The 11,991-nt window shown below is 42.5% G+C and overlaps 1 protein-coding gene across 5 annotated transcripts in view; it reads left to right on the forward strand.

Annotated features, from left to right (window-relative positions):
* The window catches only part of Gmeb1 (glucocorticoid modulatory element binding protein 1), a 34,716-nt gene that overhangs the window by 5,608 nt on the left and 17,117 nt on the right, over positions 1-11,991 (forward strand). For all 5 annotated transcript variants that reach the window (XM_013519493.1, XM_013519494.1, XM_013519495.1 and 2 more), the window contains 3 exons: positions 6,542-6,624; positions 7,654-7,778; positions 9,222-9,325. In XM_013519493.1, the coding sequence (XP_013374947.1) occupies positions 6,542-6,624; positions 7,654-7,778; positions 9,222-9,325 (312 nt within the window). The remainder of the gene's footprint in view (positions 1-6,541; positions 6,625-7,653; positions 7,779-9,221; positions 9,326-11,991) is intronic.

The following is an 11,991-nucleotide window of genomic DNA, read 5'->3' on the forward strand; positions in this document are numbered from 1 at the left end:
CTGGCCTCAAACTTTCAACAATCCTCCTGCCTCAGCCTCCCAAGTGCTGGGATTACAGGCATGCATCACCAGGCCCTGCTCTTTTTTTGGTCTTTTTGAGACAGGGTCTCACTATGCAGTTCAGGCTGACGTTGAGCTCACTTTGTCGCCCAGGCTGGCCTTGAACTTGCAAGGATCCTCCTGCCTCAGCCTCCCAAGTGCTGGGATTACAGGCGTGCGTCACCATACCCAGCCCATCACATTTTAATTATCCATACTATTTAGCACAGACCCTCAGTCCATATTACCCAAAGGCAGTGTAGTTAGAATCAGAAGAGATTGGGCAAGGCAACTACAAAAGTACTTCTAAAACAAACAAAAAACATGAAAAAAAAAATACTTCCATTGTAGTTCTCTTAGGTCATGAATGGCCAAATTATCAAGTTTAGTCTATCAAAAAGTATATATCAAACTGTGTATGATGGTGTATGCCTAGAGTAATCTCATACTCTAGGTGGCAGAAGCAAAAGGATCATTAGTCCAGCCTAGGCAATTTAGTAGCGTAGTGAGATCCTGTCTCAAAATAAATTTATTTTTTTAGTCTTTTTGAGACAGGATCTCGCTATGCAGTTCAAGCTGGCCTTGAGCTCACTTTGTAGCCCAGGCTGGTCTCAAACTTACAGTGATTCTCCTGCCTCAGCCTCCCGATTACAGGCCTGTGCCACCATGTCTGCTTCAAAATTTAAAAAGGGCTGTAGCTTAGTGCAAAGGCTCTGGGTTCAATCTCTCCTAGGACCAAAAATAAAAATTATACATTATATTATGAAGGTGTTTGAAGAAATGTAGCACAAGGTTCTTATCACAGTAGAGTTTGCAAGCTAGTTATAAAAACCAAAAATAGGGCTGGGGATATAGCTCAGTGGCACAGTGCCTGCCTGGCAAGGGCAAGGTCCTGAGTTTGATTGCCAAAAAACCAAAAATACGTGTATATAAATAATACAATTAGTTCTATGGCAGAATCTAAGAAGTGCTGCCTGGCATAGTTGGGAAGTACTTTGGAGTTTAGATCACTGTGAATTTGAAAGTTGAGATAAAAGTCTTTTGTTTAAGCTGGGCGTGGTGGCGCACGCCTGTAATCCCGGCACTCAGGAGGCTGAAGCAGGAGAATCATTGTAAGTTTGAGGCCAGCCTGGGTGGGCTACAAAGTGAGCTCAAGATCAGTCTGAACTGCATAGAGAGACCCTGTCTCAAAAAGACAAAAAAAAACAACAAAAAAAACAAAACCTTTTGTTTGGTTACTTTTATTTTATTTTATTTTTTTCTTTTTGAGACAGAATTTCACTATGGAGTTCAGGCTGGCCTTGAACTCACAGTGATCCTCTTGCGTCAACCTTCTGAGTGCTGGGATTACAGGTGTAAATTTTTGATTTTTGAGAAAAGGTCTCTAGCTATGTAATTCAAGCTGGCATAAACTCACTATTTAGCCCAGGCTGGCGATCCTGGAATTATAGGGATGCATGACCACACCTGGCCATGTTTGTTTTTCGGTGCTAGGGCTCAAACCTCGACCTTGTGTGTGCCAGGCATATGGCACCATTGAACTGTATTATCAACACTAAGAGAGAAAATTTAAAAATGGATCTTAAAGAATAAATAAGAGGGCCAGGCATGGTGACACACACCTGTAATCCCAGCCCTCAGGAAGCTGAGGCAAGACAATCCCCAGCCTGGGCTACGTAGTGAGTTCAAGGCTATCCTGAATTACATGAAGAGACCTTGTCTCAAAAGAAAAAAAAAACAAATAAGAATTAGATTTGAAGAGTGGAGAGGAAATTCTGTCTTGGGGACTATATAGATTCTTCATAGGATTAGAATGTTCCTGGGTAGACACATAATCTGATCCTAATTTAAGTAATATATCATGTCTTACACATTTTTGGACTTAGAGTTCATTTCTCTTGGTAATTTTTTTTTTCTGAACTGGAAGTTAAGCCCAAGGCTTTTTGCATGTGCCCCCAGTGAGTGAGCTGGGTGAGCTCACTCTGTGAGCTGTGCCCCCAGCCACTCCCCTTGATAACGTTTAAAGACTGTTTAGAATTGTGCTGGGGATGTAGTTTAGCGGCAGCTGTGTGAATTTAGTTATTTATTTTTTTGTCTTTTTGAGACAGGGTCTCGCTATGCAGTTCAGGCTGGCCTTGAGCTCACTTTGTAGCCCAGGTTGGTCTGGAACTCGCAACGATCCTCCTGCGTCAGCCTCGTGAGTACTGGGATTACAGGCGTGTGCCACCATGCCCAGCTTTAGAAACATTATTTATTAAGCACGCGTATACACACTTGTTATTGTTACTTTTTGGTACATAAAGAGTAGGTTCTTTAGTTTTTGGTAGCCTTATTTTCTCATGAGTCTGTTTTTCTTTCTTCCTGTCCCTCCCTCCCTTCCTCCTTTCCTGGTACTGGGGATTGAACCCAGAGCTTTCACACTGAGTTCTATGTCTAACCCTTTTTAGTTTTTGCTTCCAGAGTCACTAAACTGCCCAGTCTGTGCTGGAACTCAGAGTCCTCCTGCCTTAGCCTCACAGAATGCTGGGATTGCAAGTGTTCACCATCATCTTCTATCTTTCTTAAAGTGTCCCAGTTATCTTTCCTGTCCCTAGTAGAGAAAGAAAAAAACATTTGTGTTATAATCTTAGTCTTTTCTCCATGCTGGGGTCAAACCTAAGCCCTTTCCCATACTAGGCAAGCACTTCACCACTCAGCTCCGTTCCTAACCCATTAGGGTGCCTGTGTGTTTATGTGTGTGGTGTGTGTATTACTGTGGATTGAACACAAGGTCTTCACACTGAGCTATATCCCCAGTACTTTTTTTACTTTTTATTTTGAGATGGGTTTTGTTAAGTTGCTAAGTTCTCCAAGCTGGGCTCAAACTTTTGACCTTCCTGGTGCAGCCTCCCACCTGCAGGGATTATAGGCATGCACCACCATGCCCGGCTTTAATTTCTGCTTTTATGTTATATTTAGATATTAGGCATCTTTTTCCAACATATATTTTACTCCTCAAGCCACTGTTTAGTTTGAGTTTAGTACATGGGCTACAGATGATGAGCTAGTACCTTTTTGTCTTTTCAGCACTAGAGAGTCAATCCTGGGTCTTCACACTGAGCTGCATCCCCAGCCCCTCTTTGTATTTTGCTTGGAGATGGGGGGTCTCATAAGTCTCTATGTTTCCCAGGCTGGGCCTGAACTTGTCATTGTTTTGGCTTCAGCTGCCACAGCACTGGGCTTATGGTCATGCACGGCATGACCAGGCAACATGGTGCTCAAATATCGAATTGTTTGAATATTTTATTTCATTTGAGCCTCATTTTATGAAAATGAGTGTGTGTGTGTGGGGGGGACTAGCTCAGTGGCATAGCACATGCCTGGCAAGTTTGAGGTTGTTGCTGGGCGTGGTGGTGCACACCTGTAATCCCAGCACTCAGGAGGCTGAGTCAGGAGGATTGTTGCAAGTTCCAGGCCAGCCTGGGCTACAGAGTGAGTTCAAGTCCAGCCTGAACTGCATAATGAGATCCTGTCTCAAAAAGACAAAAAAAAAAAAAAAAAGTTTGAGGTCGTGAGTTTGATTCTCGGTACTGGAAAAAAGAAAAGAAAATGAGTGGGGGAACAAACAGTGTCCCAAGTTTCATAGGTCTCATCAGTTTAACACACTTGAGACAAAGGTGGGCAGCATGGATGCCCGAGCGCAGCTGTTGTCATGCTTCACCTGCTTGGCTTTGGGTTCAGGTGTGAAGGAAAGAAACACTCAAAGAACATGGGTAAAATTCTGGGAATATATTGATTTTGTTTTGTTTTGCTTTTTGAGACAGGGTCTCCCCATGCAGTTCAAGTTGACCTTGAGCTCACTTTGTAGCCCAGGCTGGTCTTGAACTTAAAATAATCCTCCTGCCTCAGCTTCCCGAGTGCTGGGATTACAGGTGTGCACCACCACGTCTGGCTTCTGTTTTTTTTAAAATACTGAAAATATGCTTTCTTACATATCTTTTTACTTTTTACATACATCACATTTTATACTTTTTCAGGTATTCATTATGTGTATGTTTGCATGAATACATTAGGCAAGTAGACTGGCCGGGTGTAGTGGCAACACATTTATAATCCCAGCACTCAAGAGGCACAGGCAGGAGGATCACCTGAGTTTGAGGTCAGATTTGGCTACATAGTGAGTTCAAGGCCAGTCTAAACTACATAGCAAAAGTAGACTGGTAACTGTCTCCACATATGTATACATAGAACTTAACTCATTGTATATAAGATGATACTTTTATATAAAATGATACTTTCATATTTTTTTTTTTTTTTTTTTTTTGGTTTTTCTCCAGTACCGGGAACCGAACTCACGACCTTGCACTTGCCAGGCAGGCACTTTTGCCGCTGAGCTAAATCCCCAGCCCTGATACTTTCATATTAACTATAGATTGAGCCAGGCATGATGACAAAGGCCTATAATCCCAGCACTCAGGAGGCTGAGACAGTAGGATTTCGGTGAGTTTGTAGCCAGCCTGGCTACATAGTGACTTCAAAGCAAATCTGCGCTACTGAGCAAGGCCTTGTCTTCAAAAACAAAACAAAAAACTAACTCTAGATTGGTTTTCTCTTCTCTTCTGTTCTCTTCTCTTCTTTTTTTCTTTTGTCTTTTGAGACAGTGTCTCACTGTAGCCCAGGCTGGCCTCAAACTCACTGTGATCCTCCTGCCTCAGCCTCCCGAATGCTGGAATTACAGGTGTGCACCACCATGCCTGGCCTTGGCTTTTTTTTCTTCCTACTTTTTTTGTTAGATTGGTTTTATTTATTTATTTATTTATTTATTTTTTGGTACTGGGAATTGAACTCATGACCTCAGGCCTGCCAGGCAAGCGCTTATGCCTCTGAGCTATATCCCTAGCCCTAGATTGGCTTTAAAGTATGTCCTCAATTTCACTTTTTTCTTTTTCCTTCTTTCCCTCCCTCCATCTTTTCTTTCCTCCCTTCCTTCTATTTAATTCTAACAATATTTATTTATTTATTTACTTACTTACTTATCTAGAGACAGGGTCTCACTATGCAGTCCAGGCCGGCCCTGAACTCACTATGGAGCCCAGGCTGGCCTTGAACTTGGGAATCATCCTCCTGCCTCAGCCTCCTGAGTGCTGGGATAACAGGCATGCGCCACCACATCCAGCTATTATTTTAGACATAATAAATTTAACAGTCTTATGGAACATGTACATGTATTAACATGGCATCAGGTGCATCCTGGTGTAACATTGAAGAAAGGTACAGACACTCTCCGGTGGTGTAGTGGTTAGGGTTCGGCACTCTTGGAAGAGAGGCTGGTGCTCGAGGTATCCCCGTAGAGGGGGAGGTCACCAATGCCAAGATTGTTTAGGGAGTGCTTTTAAATAACAAGGTGCAAGAATTTACATATCAGATTTTGTTGTTGTTGTTGGTTTGTTTTTGTCTTTTTTGAGACAGGGTCTCACTATGCAGTTCAGGCTGGCCTTGAGCTCACTTTGTAGCCCAGGCAGTCCTCAAACTCAAAACTCGCAGAGATCCTCCTGCCTCAGCCTTCCAAGTGCTGGGATTACAGGTGTGAGCCACCATGTCTGACTCATATCTGTTTTATTGTAGATATTAAACAAGCTGGGTGTGGTGGCGCACGCCTGTAATCCCAGCACTTGGGAGGCTGAGGCAGGAGGATCATTGCAAGTTCAAGACCAGCCTGGGCTGCATAGTGAGCTCAAGGCCAGCCTGAACTGCATAGGAAGACCCTGTCTCAAAAAGGAAAAAAAAAAAAAAAAAAGAAATTAAACAAAGACCACCAGTATATCATGCTAAATTATCTGATTCCTTAATGTAGAGACTTTTTAAGGTGTTCAGCATTATATAACCTTCCATTACATGGTGCCTCTGGTTACTGTGGGTATAGGGTCTCCTACCTTTTTCTTAGTAGATTTTGCTCATACCAATAATTGGGTTATGATGCCTTAAAAGATGTTAAAGTAGCTGGGAGTGATGGAGTGGTGCTGTATGCCTGAAATCCCAGTGCTCTGAGAAGCTGAGGCAGGAAGACGACAAGGTGAGTCCTGCCTGAGTAACTTAGCAAGACCCTGTCTCAATGAAAAAGGGCTGGGGATGCAGCTCAGTGCAAAGACTTATGATTCGATTCCCAGCACCACAAAAATACATACGTACAATGAGAAACTAATCAAAACATTAAGGTAGCGTTGTCAAGTATGTATATGTATGTATTTACTTGTTGTTTGGTTGTTTTGTGAGTCGGGGTCTTGCTAGTTTGTTCAGACTGGTCATTTTGTAGCTCATCCTCATCTCAGACTTGCATCAGTCCTCCTGCGTTAGCCTCACAAGTGCTGGGATAGCAGGTGTGTGCAACCATGCCCAGCTTTAAAGTGTAACCCTTTATTTGTTCCTTTGAGGTAGATTAAAACAAAAATTTTAACCTCATGTTATGAAGATTAATTTTCAATAATTCATGTAGTGTGCTTATTGATGGGCACTTCTACAACAGGATTTACGAACCCGGGTCGGAGAACAACACGGCTGTTGTAGCGGTAGAAACTCACACAATACACAAAATTGAAGAAGGAATTGGTAAGTCTGTTATTCTAGTGCCCTTGACCTTAGTGTCTTTGGTTGTGATTACTGACTTTTTAAAATGGTTTTGGTGCTGGGGACAGAACCCAGGGCCTTGCAGTGCTAGGCGAGCGCTGTACTGTTGAGCTCCACTACCAGCCTGAGATTTTCTGCCTTTTGTACCTTCTGTCTTTCCATCCCGTGTACCTACAAGTACTGCTCCACTGACTTGATGGTGGCACGTCTAGAGGTGCTACTAAGATCCCAAGGCTGTGAGCGGATTGTTTAACATTAATCTGCTAGGGTAGCTGAAAAGATTCTTTGTTTTTGTCTTTATTTATTCATTTTAGTTTTTATTTTTTTTAGAGACAGGGTCTCACTTTGTAGCCCAGGCTGCCCTTGAACTTGAGGCAGTCCTCCTGCCTCAGCCTCCCGAGTGCTGGGATTACAGGCACACTCTACCATACATGGCCTGAAAAGATTCTTTTATCATAAATATGCCACCAAGATAGAGTTCTTACCTAGAATGCGTGAGGCCCTGGGTTTGATCCCTAGCACCAAAAAAAAAAAAAAAAAAAAGAATAAAAGAGAAACCCACAAAGAAATTGGAGCCTCAAGGTTGAGCCCTGTGCTTACGGAAGTTGCCGTGAGGACTGACGATGTGTTGGCTGTTGGCAGGAGAAACTCCAAAGTACACAAACCTGAGTCTGCATTTCAGCCCTGCTTTGTCACTTCTTAGCTGCGTACCCTTGGGAAAAGCACTTACCTTTCTGAGTTTCATACACTTCTGTATAAAACACAGGAAACAGTTACTGCCTGATAAGATTTTTCTTAGAACAAAACAATGCTCCTCGCGTAAAAGCGGGTAACATGGCCTCTAGTACATGGTGAGAGCTTCTCAGAAATAGCTGTTCTGCCAGGCTTCTTCCAGAGGAGCCTAAACAACAGCGAGAGAGTTCCTCAGAGGAACCCGAGAATTAGAAATTTGTAATTGGAGCTTTCAGGAAAACTTGTCCGATAAATAACTGACCTTTTTTCCATTTTCAGATGCAAGCACTATAGAAGCAAATGAGGACATGGAAATTGCCTACCCCATAACTTGCGGGGAGAGCAAAGCCATCCTCCTCTGGAAGAAGTTTGTGTGTCCAGGAATAAACGTGAAGTGCGTCAAGGTAACTGTCTTCTTGCTGAGGCCTCTCCGGGGCTCCTTGTCTTCAACAGTGTTGCTGCAAGGCCTCCCCACTCCCTTCTACTCAATCATTTTTTTTTATAATGCAAGAGATTGAACTCAGAGCCTTGTATATGCTAGGTAAACATTCCCAGCCTCAAGTCAATGTTTCTAATTTTATAACTATTGCTCTACTGTGTCACTCATGGTAGGAAAAACAAAAAAGATTGTGAAATGAGACTGACCTGGATTTAACTCCCAGTAGCATAACAGTCCTGTAAGAGAAGGGAGCTCATCTTTTTATTCACCAGTATAAACTCTGCACATAGAGTATTGCTTCTTTTTCTTTCTTTTTTTGTATGTATGTGTTGGGATTTGAACCCAGAACCTTGTACCTGCTGAGTATATACCCCGTCACTGGGCTACATCCACAGCCTGAAAAGTGCCTGGTGATTCATAGTGATGAATAAATATTTATTCAATGAATGAGTGAGTGGAATCTCATCTCTGTCACTGACCGGGTGACTCTTAACCAAGTTACTTAATATTCCAGAGCCTCATATATTCAAATAGAGTGATTTACACATGCTCATATACATCATATATATATACATGCACACTGGGATGAATTGAAGTAGGATTTATTCAAAATTTTTGATAAAAATAAATAATTATCATGAGAGAATAATGTGAAAGTAACTGTTCATTCTGTCTCCATTAGTGGACACCGCTGTATCAACAGGTACTATGCTGCATAATGACATTACCCTAGATTAATAAGGATGTAACGTTTTTGGGCTTTGCACCTCTATTGGTTTCCTCCATACTTGTTCTTTCTGCCATCCTGACTCTTGTGACTAGGGCTGAATAGATTACTTCAATTTACTTGATCAGTGTTTTGTTTGTTTTGAGACAAGGTCTCGCTGTATAGTTCAGGCTGGCCTTGAACTCATGGCAGTTCTCCTGTCTCAGCCTCCTGAGTGCTGGGATTACAGGTGTGCGCCACCTGGCCCAGCTATTTGATCAGCCTTTGCAACACTAAACACCTGATTGAGGGTGTAAGTGGACTCCAGATGCTGACCAATACCATCTCTGAGCCTCCCCGTGTGCTCTGTAGCTTTGTGTCAGGACAGGGCACTGTGCTCAGAGAAGGATCATCACCGGCACCAGGAGGTTGTGTAAGAATTACGATTTTGTGCCAGGTGTGGTTGCACATGCCTATAATCCCAGCACTCAAAGGCTGAGGCAGGAGGATCCCCATGAGTTCATGGCCAGTGTGAACTACATGGCGAGACCCTATCTCAAAAAATATAACAACAGCAACAACAAAAATGCAGTTTTGTTTCGGTATTTTTTGCACAGAGCAAGTGAAGTTATCATTTCATTCTTTTTTCTTGACCTGCCCAAGTTGACACTGGACTACTTTGGACTTTTCTTTTTACTTTAGTTTAATGATCAGCTGATCAGCCCTAAGCATTTTGTCCATCTGGCTGGCAAGTCCACTCTGAAGGACTGGAAGAGAGCCATTCGTTTGGGTGGAATCATGCTCAGGTAAGCACGAGAGGCAAGCGCATGCCTCTCAATAAACTGGGGACACTTAGTCATGGTAGGGTCCAGGCTTTTCTCTTTAACTTGACGCTTGTGTGAAGGGTTGGCTTGCGCATTCCTGCATTAGTTTATTTATTTAAAATTTATTTATTTATTTTTGGAACTGGGAATCGAACTCAGGACCTTGAGCTTATTTTTTGTTTTTTTTGAGACGTCTTGCTATGTAGTACAAGCTGGCCTTGAACTCACTATGTGGTTCAGGCTGGCCTCAGATTCATGGCGATCCTCCTGCTTCAGCCTCCTGAGTGCTGGGATTACAGGTGTGGGCCACCACACCTTTTTTTTTGAGTTAAGAGTCCCTCTGTGTATTCCAGGCTGGCCTTGCACTCAGGAGGGTGCTCCTGCCCCTGTCTCCCAAGTACAGGGATTATGGGCATGTATTGTCATGCAGGCTCCATGCATTATTTGACCTTCATCAGTTTGTTCTTTCTTTTTTCAAAGTAATTCTTAATGTTTCATTTTGTGTATTTTTCTTCCCCAGTGCAAACCTAGGACCTTGTGCATGTGAGAGGCAGGCACTCTACCACTGAGCTGCATTCCCAGCCCTCAGTTTATCTTAAAATTGTTGAGAGAGACAGAAGATTAAGTTGATCTAAGACAAATTTTTCTGATCTCAAGATCAGGGTAGAGAAGCTGTCTTGGGTAGAGGAGCTCCGAGTAGGTGACAGTCCTGCTGAAGGTGGCCAGGCAGGGACAGGCAGGGCAAAGCAGGTGCTGAGGAAGAGGAAGAATTGTAGGCCGACTGAGGAGTCTGAGAGTAATCTGGTAAACTAGAAGCGTGCAGGGAAATAACAGTTCTGAGCAGCAGATGCAGTCCTTGTCACCTCAGTGGCAAAGGTCAGGGTGTGGGATATTCTCCACCCTCAGCTCTCTGTGTTAACGAGTTTACCATTATAGTTTTTCCCTCTTGAAAGTTAATTAGTTGATATTCCTTGCTTACCTACTAATAGAAGATTTTTAAATTTCTTCAAGAAGTACAAGTTTCCTGTAGAACAGGTACTCAAGAATCTTAAAAATATCCTTTTGTCTTTTTTTTTTTTTTTTTGTCTCTTTGAGACAGGGTCTCGCTATGCAGTTCAGACTGGCCTTGAGCTCACTTTGTAGCCCAGGCTGGTCTTGAACTTGCAACGATCCTCCTGCCTCAGCCTCCCAAGTGCTGGGATTACAGGCGTGGGCCACCATGCCTGGCTAAAGTTATCTATTCGAAGGTAAATGTATAATGCCTGTAGGGATTCAAGCATAAAAATGTTCAATGCAACATTATTTACTATTGTGAAAATTACAGTCTGCTTTAATATATAGTTAAGGGACTTCTAAAGTAAATTATGGCTTGTCTAAGTATATATGAGTATATATTAAGGGTTATTTTGCAATCATTAAAATATTTCTGAGGAGTTTTTACATAGAAAAACACTCATGATGTAATGGGAATAAAACAAATATAAAATTGACTAAACCAGGGTTGGGTGTGATGGTGCACACCTGCGATTCCACTCATCAAGAAACTGAAGCAAGAGAATTGTGAGTTTGAAGCAAATCTGGGCAATGAAGTAAGTTTCAAGGCTGGCCTGGGCCAAACAGTAAGATCATGTCTCAAGAGGAGCAACAACAAAAAAAATGGACCAAACCGGACTGGAGATGTAGCTCAGTGGCACAGCACTGGCCTAGCATGTGTGAGGCCCTGGGTTCCATCTCTAGTACTGAGGGGGAAAAAAAAAGAAAAATTGACTAAGCATTGTGATTTTAGCCATGTTAAAATAGACCCACAGAAAATAAATTTTGGGTTTTTTGTTTGTTTGTTTGTTTGTTTTTTGAGACAAGGTTTTGCTGTGTAGTGCAGGCTGGCCTTGAACTCACTTATGTAGCTCAGATTGGCCTCGAACTCAAAGCAGGCCTTCCGTCTCAGCCTCCTGAGTGCTGGCATTGCAAGCATGCGCTACAATGCCTGGCCAGAAAATAAAACTTAATGGCAGAAAATAGGCTAAAACTTGTGAGAAATTTTTTAAAGGGCAGTTGTTTACTTGGTTTGTTTGTTTGATTTTTTTTTTTTTTTTTGAGACAGGGTCTTACTATGTAGTTCAGGCTGACCCTGAACTCACTATGCAGCCCAGACCTCAAACTCAGGGATCCTCCTGCCTCAGCTTCCCCAGTGCTGGGACTATAGGTATGTGTCACCATGCCCAGTTTAAATTTTTATTTTGAGACTGGGACTAAATCACCCAGGCTGAGCTAAAGCAGCAATCCTGCCTCAGCCTCGCAAGTGCTGGGATGATAGGTGTGTGCCACCACACCTGTCTATAGTTTTTATATTTTCCACAATGTTAAATATCTTCTTCACATATTATTTTGTTGTCAGAGATACATAATTTTTTAAAAATTCATTTCAGAGGCTAGAGGTGGAGCTTAGTGGTAGAGTAAATGCTTAGCAAATGAAAGACTGAGTTCAGTCAGAATGACTGTAAGTAGGGGCTGGGGATATAGTTCAGTGGCACAGGCGCCTGCCTGGCAAGTGTAAGGTCCAGAGTTCAATTCCTGGTATCCCCCCCCCGCAAAAAAAAAGAATGACTGCAAGTAAGAATGATTTGAGGTATCCTTTTATATACACACAT

The sequence above is a fragment of the Chinchilla lanigera genome, unplaced genomic scaffold (genome assembly GCF_000276665.1).
Source record: "Chinchilla lanigera isolate Chin_1 unplaced genomic scaffold, ChiLan1.0 scaffold00051, whole genome shotgun sequence".
In the NCBI taxonomy this organism is placed as follows: domain Eukaryota; kingdom Metazoa; phylum Chordata; class Mammalia; order Rodentia; family Chinchillidae; genus Chinchilla; species Chinchilla lanigera.